Source organism: Nelusetta ayraudi, unplaced genomic scaffold, assembly GCF_046127955.1.
Source record: "Nelusetta ayraudi isolate G7.1 ecotype Tasmania unplaced genomic scaffold, CSIRO-AGI_Nayr_v1 ptg000021l, whole genome shotgun sequence".
Lineage (NCBI taxonomy): Eukaryota > Metazoa > Chordata > Actinopteri > Tetraodontiformes > Monacanthidae > Nelusetta > Nelusetta ayraudi.
The window spans coordinates 2,520,001-2,535,425 of NW_027466071.1; the positions used below are offsets into that span (position 1 = coordinate 2,520,001).

A 15,425-nucleotide genomic window follows, 5' to 3' on the forward strand; every position below is an offset into this window, starting at 1 on the left:
GTGCTGTCAGGCTGCACCATCAGGCGTGACGAGCCCACCTGCTCAAAACCTTTTGCTCAAAATGTTTCGAATATGTTCGAGGAGTGATTTGACAATTTATGGAGCAGCGTTTCTTTGGTTCGGTCAGATGCCAAACTAACAATTTAGAGTTCCTTTCTCTTAGATTAACACAATTCTAGATCTTCTCAACTTCTATTTAGATGTATAGTTCAATATTTATTATAACGCATAGAACAACATTTGCTTGGTTTATATCTTAATATGTGTTGCCATATAAAAATGAATGTAGAAAACAGTTTATCTCAGTCATTTCATATTTAAACACACATTTCTATGAGAAACTACCATTGAAAAGAATGAGTTCAGTTTAACACCTTTGCTGATCAGCAAGTGAGAGCAGGTTCACACTCTGAGTCGCTTCCTCGGGGTTCACCAACCTGACCTGCGTCTGTGTTTTTGCCCACACCAGGTGCTGCCGCTCCGTCCTTTGGAGACGGACACTTGACCAGCGTCGGGAGAGAGTCCAGAGCGGCGACACTGGCCCGAGGTGAGTGACCAGCAGGGGGCGCTCTATGTCCACTTCAACGCCAAAGCCAGTACACACACAGTCCCTTCATTGTTTTCAACTCGTGAGGACAACCCGAGCATTAAAGTTTAGTTTAGAACAGCGACAATCTGTTTGAGACCTGCCCGACAGCAGAGCAGTCAAAGGCTTTTTTTTTTTTCTTTTCATTTTGGGCGTCATCATTACTGAAACATCTGAGTTCAGCGAAGCTCCTGTTGGAATTCACCAGCAATGCGTCGTGAACAAGCTATGGCCCGGGGGCCACATGCGGCCTGTGAATATTTTCGTCCGACCCGCCGAACTTGAAGAAATGACGCTAATAGTCAGTAAGTCATAGAATAGCAGCAGTTCATCCATTGTTTCAGGGTCTTCAGAGTCATTTCAATAAAGAGCTGTGGGGCTTCAAAGACACTGATTTGGTTGGAACTTTTTGCTTTGGTTCATTTTCAATTGACATTAAAGCAACATGTTTTCTACACATCCCATAATGTATATTTCTTTCCTCCTACGAGGCGGCTCACCAAAACACTCCATCCATCTGCTGCTGCTCCGGCTCCTCTGTCACATATTGGAACCCACTGTGGCCCCACCAGTCAAGAAGTTTTTCCAACTATTGTATTAAAACCTTATAATCTGTCAACGTTAAAAAGGCCGTCGTGCTAAATCTTCCTTTGGATGTCAGTGTAGAGCCGGGCTCTGCCTTAGCTATAAGAGATCCTGCAACACATTAATGCTTGGAGAAATTATCCTCTTCTATCTTTTATTCCTGACCCCATCCCTGGTTCAACATCAGCGGTGTTTTTTTTTTTTTTTTTTAAACATAACCTGCTGTTTTGGTGCACAAAAAGAAAGCCCAAGGAACTTTAAAGACGTCCTTTAGAACCACTCCTAGCTGAGAGAGAGAGAGAGAGAGGGGGGGGGAGACTTAAAGCCCACAGCTGAGGGCCGGGAGGCGGGCAGAGGGCCAGGGCCAGGGCTCGGGCTCGGGCTGGGTACGACAGCGAGCAGCTGCTTTCTGCCGCCGAGCGTCTGCTCAGCTGAAACAGAGCTGCAGAGTCACCGAGCTGTCAGACAGCAGCAGACGCTGAGTAATGCTGTGTGGCTGTGTGGCTGTGTGGGTGGCGGTGGCGTGCAAGGATTAGGGCTGGGAACGTTAACGTGTAGCAGATAGCTGAGCTGTCTCGGCACCACGGAAGCAGCTTGTTGCCATACTAGGAAAAAAAAAGTAGCTTTGGGCTCAGTTTCATGTAATTATGTGAAAGTTTCAGTTAGTTTTCACATGAAACTGACGTCATTTCGTGGAAGTTTTGCGTCTTTGCTCGCTGAGTTTCACGTTTTGTCAAGCTTCCACATTTCTTCCTGGCCGAGACGACCGGCTGAAGGTCAAAGTTCAAAAATGGCGGCCGACGCGGGCGGAGATCCTGGGATTGAAGTGGCTTTGACGGTGTCAGGGTGGTCGGTGCTGCCGCTCGTCGGCCGTTTCGCAGAACCGCCGACCTGCGGGGGCCGTCGTCGCAAACCGTCTCCGGGGGTTTACGCCAAGAAAATATGGCCTGTTGAGGTCAAAGGTCAGAGCGGGCAGACTGGCCGGAGACAGCAGGAAGGCACACAGTAACTCAAATAACCGCCGGTTCGAAACAAGAGGTTAACTCGAGACGCTCGCTCACGTTCAGAGAGCTTTGTTGGCAGGGTGGACGTACGAGTGAAACCCGATGCCCACTTTTGGGTCGCGATCCACTGGTTGAGAAACGCTGTGATAAGGTGTAGCTAATAGCGTGGCAGGTGAGTGGTATTTATCACCCAGATTTGCCACCAAAGTTAATATTATTTGGACATTAATAGGTTCCATATCATGGTCAGCTGCTGCCTAGTTTAGCAGAATTATCTAGGCCGGCCAGCAGGGGGGGTAAAGGAGCTTAAACTGCCGTCACACTCACCTGGTCGCACCGTAGGTGAGGCTCAGTCGGCTCTCTTTTACCACGCGGGCGGGCGTGAGAGGGCAAATCTTTGCGGTGCTATGGATTATGTGTCGATGGCGGTGAGGCACACGTGGTGTGTTTAAGGTCCTCTGGGAGAGCTGGGACAGTTGAGTTGGGGGGCGGGGTGGGGGGCAGCTCTTCGGAAAGTCCCCGTTTCACACGGAGCTTTTCAAGCAGCTCCAGGCGAGACTTGTGTGGTGGTGGTGGTGGTGGGAGGAACTTTGCCTTGTGAATCACAAGTCTGGATGAACAGCTGGAGGACGCAGCCGCACAATAACAGTCGGGCGTGAGACACAACATTGTTTTTGCTTCAAGTTTTCTTTTCTTTTTTTGAGTTATAATAAAGCCACCAAGGATCGTCTGCACATCTGCTCCTGGTCCTTCACTCGCTCCCAGTTGGAGCTCCGCTGTCTACTGCTTTTTTTCTCTTGCTGTTTCCTTTCTTTTCTTTCCTGACTACAACACCCGTGCGCGTGCGCGTGCGCGTGCGCGTGCGCGTGCACGTGCACGTGCGTTTGCCACATCATTTAATATTCCTTGTCTCGAAGCTGCTTGTGGTCACCGCAGCAGCTGTGTGGACCGCCAGAGGACAGCAGACTGGGGTCCAGACGATTTCTGTGTCGCTCTGCTGATGAATTTTAGCGGCTGAAGCGAACGCGATGAGCTCACAGCCCTCTCCTGTTTTTTCCACACACACACACACACACACACACACACACACACACACACGCACTTGTTGTTGTGCGGCGAAACTCACACACGCTGAGCTCATCCCTAAGGTTGGCCGTGAACTCCTCGCACAGTTCGAGCGCGTCGATGACATCACGCATTCCCCCGGACCCTGACCTTTTTAAAGGGATGGCTCATCTGACTTTTGCGATAACGGCTTTTTTTTTTTTTTTTAAGGCTCTAACGATGTCAAATCCTGGCAGAGTTTCAGCATTGACGGCGCCATGAATAAAGATGGACTCGACATCTGCAGCTTCTACAGTCCTAGAATGAAGTCCACTGTCTCGGACTGATGGCGTCGTTTGGAGTGGGCACGCCGCAGTGGAATAGCAAGCAGGCGGCCGATCAATACATAGCTACGCTAAATCACAGCAGGGTTGACAGTCTGCTTTAATCTACTGCATATATTCTGAACTCACCTCGTTGTCTAGGACGATATGAGAAGACGTTTATCATCTGCAGTGGTGGGGAAACACCTGCAGACACCTCATGCATTTGTGATGTGTACTGCTTTGGGCTCAGAGTCGGCTTCAAGTCTCCCAGTGCAGTTTATTTCAGTGCGGCCACTATCATTTGAATAGTTTCATATTGTAAGTACAAAGGTTTATTTTACCACTCGACCGCTGTTTTTTTTTACTACTTGTGAAGAGTTTTTCTGAATACCGCTATCAAAATAAAATGTACTATTAAGTGTGTTGCCTGTGCACTGTTCCATCCAGCCGAGCACTGCATGCTTCAGACAGAGTCAAAGATTCCGTTCCTTGCAACACATTCAGAAAGATTTTACTTTGAACTGTAAACAACAAAACAATTCCCCAGTAGTTTGTTTGCCTCTGGTGCGGCCAAAGCTTTTGAAACGCTTGGTAAATCCCTGCCGAATATGTAATGATCATGAATTGGGTAAAAAAATGAGTGTCCGGGAAACTTTCTGCCACTACTTCAGCATAGTTCTACGTAGCAGCCGTGAAAAAAAGGAAGCCACTTCCAGACAGTGTGTGAACGTTATCTCGAGGGAAGCGGCCACATTTTCCAGAAAGCCGCCCGTTTTTGTGCCAGAACCGAAACCTTATCTGGCTTTGAAGCGCTGCGAAGAAGGCAGACATCTCTGCCGCCGGCCGCTATCTCGGAAATACAATTGCGGAACGGGCCGGAAGTATCTGGATTATTCCCGAGTGCAAGAAGACAACTGTGCATCCCTGATGTCTGGACTGAAGTCTCTCTCGCTGCGCCCGTTGAGCGCTGCGAGGAGCGGCACCGTGTGACTTTTTCACCGAGCAATTATCCCTGAAATGTCATTGACACGCCCACACCTGCAGTCATTAGGACGCGTGTGAAGGCCTGGTGGGGCGGGTGCACGTGCACGTGTGTGATGGAGCCCAGCCCCGTTTGTCCCGACACGTCTTCCGACGCCGTGCGTCCTCCCGCTGACGAGATGCTGCGTCTTGTTCAGACGTGTGAGACGTTGCAAAACAGCTCCCAACTCTAACGGATAGAACAGAACGCCTTCATTAATCCCACAGTGGAGTCCTTTGCATAATCGCAACAACGCATCGTGCAAAACAGATGGAAAATTATTTTAACTAAAAAAAATAACAATTAAATATTTGTAGGGTAACAAAGGGAAAAACCAAGATATTTGCAAATAAAAAAAGAGCCATGCAATTTTATTTTGTAGATTTTATTTTAATTTGAAAGTCAATTTTGCATGTGTGAAATACTGTATTTAGTTCTTTATTGTACCGTATTAAGCTTTGCTTTCCATATCCAGCGTTGAAGCAAAACTCATTTGGGTCCATATTAAAAGGTTCACTGCTCTTTCTGGAGGAAGACTTTTCAAAATGTTGACCTGCAACTTTGCCCAAGTTTGAAACTTTGGCCACGCTGTGCGTTTGTGTCGACGCTCCCTGCTTTAAACCGATCCTCTTTTTTTTTTTCCCCCTGTGGTCCCTCCTTGCAGCCAGGCAGAGCATCAACTCCCTGGGCCACCAGCTGCAGATGAGCCAGCGCTGCCTGGACACGGCCTTCAACTTCTACAAGATGGCGCTGACCAAGCAGCTGACCCGCGGCCGCAAGGCCCCGCACGTGATGGCCGCCTGCATCTACATGGTGTGCCGCACCGAGGGGACGCCTCGTATCCTTCCAGCAGCGCCGTGATACCAAACACAGGTTTTTTGTTTTTTTTCATTAAAATAGAAAACCTATTGCTTCTTTGATCACAACGACAGTCGCGAGCGTGTAACCGAGTCGAACCAGATCATGCAACGTGCAAATATCAAAGAGTCCAAAGTCTCCTCGTGTGGAACAATTTCAAAGGGATCCACTGGCGTGGGTCTGAATAATGAATTTTAAACGTTGTGTTAAATGTTCTTAGTTGAGTAAAGCCACTTAAAAGAAAATAAATAAATAAAGTCCTAAGGAAGTGGCCATATTGTGCACCACTTGGCTACAGTAGTGTTTTCATCACAGCTCATTTGAAAAAAAAGGACGAGATGGGAAAAGCTAATGGTCTAAATCGTGCACAGCCGGCCTTAAAAAGTCCAGTGTGTAACTTTTTATTTTTTTTTTAGCATGTTTGATATTTAGTTCACTGTCAGGTGGGCTTTATTAGAAAAATGGTGGTGCGAGATGGCAGCTAGCTAGGAGCGAGACCCTTATTGCTCTTACGTACAATATGAGAACCATGCTAGGGATTGGAAAACCAAATGACTTTTATGGTAGTGTGATTATACACGTTTATTACTGTATTTATGGGCAGTATGTGAAGCCTATGAATATAAAAATCGTAAATTAAGCCACATTTTACACACTGGAGCTTTAACCAAGAAAAACAACCATAAACACACCTTACGCTTAAAAGTAGATACTTTCTGTGCAGCATCAGCAGCAATGTGATTGCGGCCGTCGTCTGCATCCGGACTGTAAACAGAAAGTAATATCAAGCCATTATTTTCCCAAGGTCGCGCCAACGGCCGCCTGGGCGACGCGCTGAAGGTCGACGGTGCGCACTGCACCCGCTCGGCCCTTTAATATCGCTCCAAGGAGGAGGATGATGATGATGATGATGAGGGAACCTGCTTGAACAGGCGTCGCTGCGCACTGCATGAAACCTGCCTATCACGTGACCCCCACCTGTCAATCTCTGCCCAAAGATGGGAACGTCCGGACGCACGAAAGAAACCAACAGCAACACAGTGAAATGTGCTGTTTTACTTTGAAGTTGATCAGAATGAGATCCAAGGGCGACTTGGAAGCATTTTTTTTTTTAGAATTTTCAAAGCAGCTACTAGCAAATATTTCTAAAGAATAATGTAGAAAGAAAAGGGGGGGAGGGGGGATATCCTGCCTGCGATGCAGCCCCACTGACAGGAGAAGCACCCGGGTGTCACTGGAACCCTTTCACGTTTATTAACAGCCCAAAAACTGTCACTAGCTTCAGCTGAGACCGAGCGTGCACTCTCATCTCCCCCGATGTGCATCTTGACCTCATGCAGGGCCCCGGTGGAGGTCATGTGACCTGCGCTCTGTTTTTCTTAATGTTTTTTTTCTCATAATCTGCTAATGGCAGCTTATTGAAGCCCAGCGTGTCCTGCCGTCCTGGGGATAATGGCACGTTACACTCCAGCCTTTCTCATTAGTCTGGCGGCTCTTTGTTCTTTGTTTTTTTTTTTTTTTTTTTTTTTTTTACCCGGCTCTCCTTTTTTTTTTTGTTTTGTTTTGTGTTTTTTTCAGCCCCTCCCACCGCGCACTGACTCACTTCGCCTCCGAGGACGAGTGCGTTACGTAACGTGGGCGAAGGACGGGCTCACCTTTTGAAAGAGGGCGGGGAGGGTGTAGCGCTGCATTATTTAGCCTTTGTGTTTGTGTGTGTGTGTGTGTGTGTGTGTGTGTGTGTGAGTGTGAGTGTGTGAGGCAGGCAGGCGGTAAAAATATCCCAGCTCGCTCCTCTCCTCCCTCCTGCAGGCGAGCGAGTCTCGTCGCCGTCGTCATTGCAGGAGAGAATCGGGGACAGAGAGAGGGAGAGCGGCGAAGGGAGGAACTTCTGTCCAATCGCTGCTTTGAATCTGAGGAGGGCCGACGCTGTGACAAATGGCATTATGGGGTCCCTTCACCCTCCTATAGCACTGCTGAAAACGAGCCAGGAAGTGGGAGGAAGTTTAAAGGGTGGGGGGGGTGTGTGGGGGGGGGACTGAGGAATCCACGTCCGCTTTGTGTTCAGGAACCAAAATCGTCTTTGCCCCCTTGGACGTTTTTTTCCCCCCAAGTTCCTCCAAAGTGATTCCCAAGTGCGTGGAAATCCATCAAGTCAAAATGGAAAATCTTGCGAGCTCATCAATCAACTCCCCGGCAGCTGTCACTTAGCCGAAACGCCATCAGTGATGGTTAATCACGGCGCGTCATGCGCTGCGATACAGTCGGATGCTTCTGCTTCCCCCGGGGTGATCGATCTTCCTCCTCGACACTTTGCCACCAACCGCCTTCCCAGAGCAGCAGTGAGGCTACAGGCGGCTGTCGCCTCTCCGATCTTCACCTTGTTCGGCTCATTTCCTCACTGAAGGTCCTCTGACTGTTCCAGACCTTCCAGAGACGCCGTTACCCCAGAAACACGACATGAAACTCCAGAGAGCAGGAGTGCCTTAAGCCTTTAAGTTGCAGCGAGTCTCACAGTTGTGGTTTGTTAGAGATGGAAAATGAATGAGACGCTGCGTTTTTCATTCTGAACTATAATCATCTTCACATTGTTATTGTTAAGACGCCTTTAATGGATTTTCCTCCGAGGCCCAGAAAGCACAAACAGTAATTTTACACTTTTCACAAATAGACTGCAATATTATTCAACTTTTTTTTTCATCCCTTTGGATGAAATGGATTATGTTTTTTCGTAACTGATTCCCTGTCTTTACTGTTGGCAACACCAAAAAAAACACTGCTCCTGTGCAGACTCATGGCGAGCCAGTCGAGTTGACTCGTCCAGTGCAGGTCAGTTCTCCTTATCGGCGCCCTGTTAATGTTCACATCTCCCTCTGTTGACCAGGGAAACAACTCGCGAGCCTTTCAGCTTACAGAAATTCCACAAAACTCGAGTTCTGCAAGCACTTCAGGTCCTTTTCAGTGCAGTGAGCAGAGTGACATCAAGTCCCATTAGAAAGAAATTGTCGAAATGATCCTGATGAAATTCTGGATGTCTTTGCAATGTTGATGCGAAGCAAACAAACCCTGGCACAGCAAAAGTCGGGGGTCTCGGTACGAGACCACCTTGGTTCACTGTAGGTGTGACTGCAATCCAAATTAAACATGGGAAATAAACTGCCGGTGGAAAGTTAATTACCGTAGTTAGTTATTAATTATTAGTTCTTAGTTTATTGTTGGTCTCCACTGATGAAACATGAAGTCCTGTGTCCAGAATTCTGAACCACACCTTTTAATTCTAGGGAACAAGTGTGGCTGCTGGATTCTGGCCAATAGACAAGCAGCTGCCCCCCCCCCCCCCCCGCCCCCCGGCCCCGCCCCATCCTCCCCAATCTCCAACTGCACTGAATCTGCACAGTGACAGGTTGTGGTGTAGTCCAGCCCTTCAATATTTCTGCTCACCTGTGGAGGCTGAAGCCTGGCGAGTGTTCATAAATGAACAAATGGGACGCCAGGTCCCAGATGTGTTGGGGAGGAAAAAAAAAAAAAAAGGCCTCCCGGCGTTTTTTATTCCCCCCCCGATTAACGGACTTGCCTGTAATCTCCAGACGGCGTGCGTCCTCTGGATTATCTTTTTCATTTCATCTGCGGCGCCGCCGCCGCCGATTCCATTGTGAGGCCTTTTTTCAGAGGAGCTAATCCGTCAGGGTCAACCTAGAGATGGGCCCTGCCGTCGCCACGGTTACCGTGGGTGGGGGCTGGGTGGTCCTGCTCAGGTCCTGCCTCAGGTCTGCTGGGAGGAACGGACGACGTCCGGAGGCTTTGGCGAGTCGCATTGGATTCGCCGTCGCAGCCGCGAGAGCCGAACGCTCCTCGTTTCTTCCATGTCATTATCAGCCGTCGGCAGCGCTGGTGTAGCGTCTTTAGAGGTAATGAGGTTTTCTTGCGGTAGGGGGCGCTCTCTGGCTGGAAAGAAAACAGCCAAAGAGCTGTTTCGTTTTGCCTCTCCCCCCCGCCCCAAATTTGTTCATTTCTCGCACCTTAATCCCCTAATTCCATCTCGGACAAAGTCCGCAGAAAACATTTGGAGGAAGTGACCATTTAAAAAAAAAAAAACAAAAGAAGAAAATAAACCCAAAGTCAATTGGACGATAATACGACGATAAGCTTGAAGAAAATAATACAGTCTAAAAGCAGAACTTTTTAACAGTTTTTAAAATACACTGATATGTAATGTCACAATCTACAATACAGTTTGACTCTTTGCCTCTGAGCAGTTAGAAAAATGATCATTCATAGGTTGCCATTTTGTGTTTTACTCTCCAACTGGTTGGTTTATGTCCCTGACCAGCCGCTGGCAGACATGCTGCTTGATCTCAGCGACATCCTGCAGGTGAGTGTCGTTCATTCTTCATTCTCCATTCTCCATTCTCCATCTTCATCGTGATTCCCGTTGTGCGCTGCTCACACACGACCATTAACGTGTCTTTTTAATGGAAGACACACTGACGGAACTGTTGAGAAGCTGCGGCCATTGCTTACCACGCGGCTTCTTGTTTTTTACCAGAAAGATTCGAACCTCAAAGTACAAAAAAAAACCCCCACCGAAAATCTGTCTGTGTCTCTAATTTGTTGATGAGCCAATCAGCTGCTTGCGCTCGCTTATTTTTAGCTTATTTTTAAAACGTGCACTTTCCCAGCCGCCGGCTTCCGTCACTGCCTGGTTTTTTAGCTCCTGTTTAAATGCACGTCGAGGGCCTCGCCGTGACCGCTAAGACTCCCATAATGCACCTCTGCCTCACCGCTGCTCGTCGCTGCTCCGTCTCGGCTGCCGACTTTCACCCGTGTAATTTAAACCCGTGTCTCGTGTGTGTGTGTGATTATATTTGGAAAGCACTCCATGTGTCTGCACAGTGAATGGCAGCTCAGTGATTCCCAGTCAGTCAGTGAGTCAGTGGGGTGTGGCGTTGCCGGACCAGCCGGGCTGCAGGACATTTCTTTACCACAGCTGGTCAGTCAGGGCCTTCCCTTTTTTTTTTTTTTTTTTTCATGCACCCAGCTGTCCGGGAGGAGGCCCCCCCCCCCCCCATCCCAAAACCCTCTGCACCCTCCCCCACTGTCCACACCCCTTCCGAGGTGGCTGTGCAGAGGGGTTTGCCAGGGTGGGGGGGGGGGGGGGGGGTGGTCAATAACGTGGAGCATTCAAGGCTGTGGCTGCAGGGTGGGGATTGGGATTTTTTTCCTTCTGCAGATTGATCCACCGCCAGGTCCTTTTTATTTTATTTTTTTAAAAGCACATTGTTGAGATGAGCGAGCCAGACTCAGTGAAGCGTTGATCAAACCTGCTGATGGATCAATACCCACCGCGAAACACCGACGGCTCCTCCCTCGTCGCTCCTCTTTGTTTTGCGTGCGTTGAATGCTTTTCTCCGCCGCACGTGCTGGACGTTGGGCAACAGGTGGCTTTGGGGTGGAGTGAGGCGACGCAAAGGATCCCACTATGTGGTCCACAGCTCCATCTGTCAAGGGGTCTCCTCAGGCCAAGAGCAGTTTTTCTAGGTTGTATCTGTGGGCGGCTCCTTACTGTTGTTGTTAATATCGGTAGTAAAGGTTGTTTTGTTGATCTCATGCTGCCATTGATAGATTGCTCATTGAATGATGGAACTAAGATATTTAGAGGTGTAGTTTACTCACAACTCAAAGATGTCTCACCCCAGTGTTGGCTGAGGCTCGGCCGGCAGTTTCTAATGTCTCTGGCTGCAATCTTCTTGCCCACCCTTGGTATTCACCTCACACAGGGTCATGCCTGTCACTCGCGCGCTCTTGCTGATGGTCAGCATTACACGCAACGTTATCGCGCAGCAGCCGTCTTGAGATTTCTGCCAAGTTTGCTCCATCATTCACTGCCATACAGGGGATCGGATTCTAGCGTCGCATTGAAAAGATGCTGGGAGGGTTGGAATTCCGTACGCTGGCCAAGCCATTCCTCCAAATTTTGGAATACCGTATCGGGACACTTGGTGGACACCACACGGCCAGAGTCCTTTTCCCCACTGGGTAACTTCAGAATGGTGGATTAAAAAAAAAAAAAAAAAAAAGTGTCACCCAAGACTGCTGACAACAGGGTGAGCAGTAAATTGTTGGAATGTCAGTTTTGAGGGACTGGAAAGGAGGTTTGGCTCTCCAGCGTCCGGCTGTGCGGAGTCGGAGCAGATGTTGCCTCGCCTCGGCTTCTTTGTTGCGCTGGGATTTTGTTCATTCAAGCATTAATTTGCACCCTGCGGTACTACACAGAGGTCAGAGAAGTCGTTTGACCGAGGACACGTGCCCCCCCCCACATGCTGAGGTGTATTTGCATACGAATGCCCCTCCAGTGTGGCTTCAGTGTGTCGGAAACTCCTGGTGCTCAATTGTTACGTATCAAAGTGTTCTTCAAAGAGACACTGAGTACACACACTTTCTTTGAAACGTTTTAGGCCGTTGTTTATCCTCCCGATTGTGACTTTTTGGCGACCTGTTGAAAAGAGCTGTGAGCACATTCAGGTCCTTTTTTTTTTTTAGGTCTGGGGAGGATTTGAGCAGAAATAAACGGCGTAGCCACGACGTTCCTGCTGCCCGCAGACCAGAGAGCAGCTGTTTCCGTTCAGCAGGTCCCCATCAAGCAGCCCTTAATTGAAACGTCCTCTGCGGAGCCTCTGCGGATGTGTCTCCAGTTCAAAGCCCACCCCGTATCGGATAACGGCGGCGTGTTTTTGATCAGGGATGGTTGAAGTTGACCTTTGACCTGGGAAGTTTCACTTGCGCCTGTGAAGGAGATGTCTTGTCTCCCTCGTTACACATCTACTGCCCTAATGACATTATTATTAATATACAGTAGTTGGAAAAAAGTTTGTTAGACCCGCTTACACCTTTACCCATCCCAATTATTGTCATTAAATATTTGCCAAAAGAATTATTTGTGCGTTTCAAAAGGTTTGGCTGCATCAGAGACACACAAACAAATGATCTTGTTGTTTATTGTTAGAAAAAGTAAGAAAACTAAATTCTTGGAGTTCTTGTACTCTTGTACTATGTGTTGCAAGGGACGTTGTCTTGTTGAAACCTTCTTTTGCACTGCACTTGGAGACTTGAAGTTGATTCTTGCCCGAGGTGCCTGAGGTGCCCACTCTCAGTTGTTCTGGGGTTCTTCTTTCCCCAGTTTAGTTAAGTTCTGAATCAGCTGCAGAGGGTGAAAAAGCCCGACTGAAAGAATCTGTGATCCGGGGGTTGCGATCAAATCTGCCCTCCGGCGACGAAGACTTGAGTCCCAATGGGTCGCCAGTCCATTAGAAACCCCAATGTGGCATCACTACTGTGCACTGGTGGTGTCTCCACGTCCTTCACCACGGCAGAGTGAGGACGGTCGCTGGCAGCAGCGCAGCTCCCTCCTGAATCAATACGGTTGCTTTGCCTTGGCCGGTCGCCATCGTCCATGTTGTTCTTCTCAAGGCGACGCCAATACACTCGGACGGCCAACGGACCCCCCCCCCTCCCCCTCCCCTCCACCCCACTGGCTATCTTTACCCACCCCACCTTGTTGCCAACACGTCCGCCTCTTGCTGGAATCCATGAAGTCCCAGAATAGCAGCAGCAGCAGCAGCATTTGCTGCCGAACCCTTGAGAGCGAGAGTCCGTCCGTCTGACCCCCCTCAACCCCCCACCAGGGTGGGCACCGGGGTGTAAAGGCGCGACCCAAGCTCCCGACCCGAAGCCGACCCGCGGCTTTCCCTTCAGATCCCACCCAGACTGAACCCGAGGCTGCGGTGCCGGTCGCTTCTTCGCTGCCGCTGACGACCATGCGGCCGCTTAGGTCTTCGTCATTCCTCTTCACATCCTCTCTTTAGACGGTGGAAGGAGGAGTGGGGTGGGTGGATGGGGGTGGGGTGGTTGACGGGGGGGGGGGGTTGGGTTTGTTGCCGCAATCTACAGCCGAGCCTTCTGGAGGTGCTGCGGGGTGAAACACAATGAAACATCTGTGATGGGCGGTGCCAGTGCGATAACCCCCGATGACACCCTCATCCGTCGCTCAGCCGACCCCCGGTCAGCCCTCTAACACACACACACACACACACACACCCCACCCTCCTCGGTCCCTCATTTACCGCCAGGTTCATTTGGCCTTATCAGGTCCTGCGCAGAGAATTTGAAGTATAAAATCAGCAGATTAATCCTGTTGAGGATTTACCGAATTTTAATTAACTCTTTTTTTTTTAGCTTGTATTTTGATTTTCCCTCGGCTCCAATAAGCAAATAGCCAACATGGCTTTTGAAAGTTACTGCGACCCGACAGAAAAAGCCCATCGTTTTCCAACATTGAACGGCCCTGAATCTGTTGCAGAGCTCAGCAGCAGTAGCAGCAGCAGCAGCAGCAGAGATTCTCGCGTTTGCTCAGCAGAATGTGTTTGCACTTTCAAACTACATTATATTCAGTGAAAGACCTGAAAGCCAACACTCTACTGCAACTATTGAGCCAGTCGCTTCACATCGACGTCTGCCTGTTCCTCACAACCAAAAAAGACAACTAGGAAAACGCCCTGGACCATGCCAAGGACACTGCAAATGTGTTTTGTTGAGAATAAATTCTTTATTAACAATAATTAAAAGTGGTTGTACCGGATGTTTTTAGCAGCATCCTGGCTAATTTGGCCATTTTAATAACAGATTAGGATTAAAGCACGCTGAGCTCTTCTGTCTCTAATGTTGTTCCATCAAGGTTCTTTTTTTCCAGGCTCGAGCCGAATGAATTTAACGTCTTAAGTGTTTTCTGAGGTTTTTGCTGGGGTGCACTGCTGCCTCAACAGAGACAGAATAATAGCAAATCTAGACCATGAGTTCCATTATTCATAAATCAGAGAAATAGGATTCAGATTGAGTTCTTTGCTCGTGAAAAATGCCTTTTCAGACGTCAACTCTTCTGCTAACTATAAAATTATGCATCATTCAAACAACATATGAGTCTTAATTGGACGATATGTTGAAAACACGGATATTTCCAGGCCAGGCTGCTTGTTTTGTTGGCTTCTCTGTATTTTGAGGTGGCCTGTCCTCACTCGCTCCCGCCGAAGACACAACTCCTCAGCTCTGAGCCTTAATAACACTTTGTCCCTGGGCGGAGGTTATTTTTATATTGTTCTTGGAGAGAGGCTGTGATTATCGAGGAAGACTGCGGCCGGCGCAGCAGATAAATCAGGTCAAACTCAAAAGACGCAGAACTAAAAACGTCCTCCTGCCTGAAATAAAGTCTGTGGGCCAGAGTGACTCCTGCGCCGGCGATTGGGAGGGTCGGGACGGAGGGGAGGTGACCCGTGCTTTGATGGAAATTAATGGAGCCGTCCCTCGGGTCCCCACAGGCGGCACCGTGGGAGGAAAATCCCCTTTTAAATAGCCCAGAGCTCAGCTTTTAATCACACGTATTCATGTGAGATGTTCTCTCACCTTCAGTCGGTTATGTAACCAGAACGTCCGACCTGACGGTGACGCAACAGCCCAACAGTCTGTTAGTCACACACACACACACACACACCCATCGTTCTCATTCTACCCCATATTAGCAACATGGAAGTCATCATAACTGTCAGCAGCAGAGTTTTTCCTTTTGTCCGTGTCGAGTCGTCTTTAATGAAGTCTCCACCTTCTTTCTCCACAGGTCAACGTCTACATACTGGGGCGAACCTTTCTGGTCCTGGCCAAAGAACTGTGCATCAACGCACCAGCTATAGGTACACACACACACACACTGGCTGTGTTGCTCCCACACCACTTTGTCATCACTCTGTCTGTGTGTATATATGTCTATTGCCGTGTCAGGATTCCTCAGGTTTGTCTGCCATGATGTGATTTTATTTCACTGGTAAACTTAACTAAAAAGTTATTGTCATCATTTGCAAATTAAAGTGATATTTCTAAACATTTGCAATATTCCTCTGTATGGATACGTGTGAAAAACCACCTCCATGAGAGCATCAAAACCTCTTTGCCATATTTGA

General features: G+C 48.6%; 1 protein-coding gene across 1 annotated transcript in view; it reads left to right on the forward strand.

Annotated features, from left to right (window-relative positions):
* brf1a (BRF1 general transcription factor IIIB subunit a) overlaps nucleotides 1-15,425 on the forward strand; it is an 88,218-nt gene that overhangs the window by 3,283 nt on the left and 69,510 nt on the right. The window contains exons 3-6 of the mRNA XM_076027642.1: nucleotides 470-547; nucleotides 5,231-5,404; nucleotides 9,762-9,793; nucleotides 15,086-15,158. Of these exons, the coding sequence (XP_075883757.1) occupies nucleotides 470-547; nucleotides 5,231-5,404; nucleotides 9,762-9,793; nucleotides 15,086-15,158 (357 nt within the window). The remainder of the gene's footprint in view (nucleotides 1-469; nucleotides 548-5,230; nucleotides 5,405-9,761; nucleotides 9,794-15,085; nucleotides 15,159-15,425) is intronic.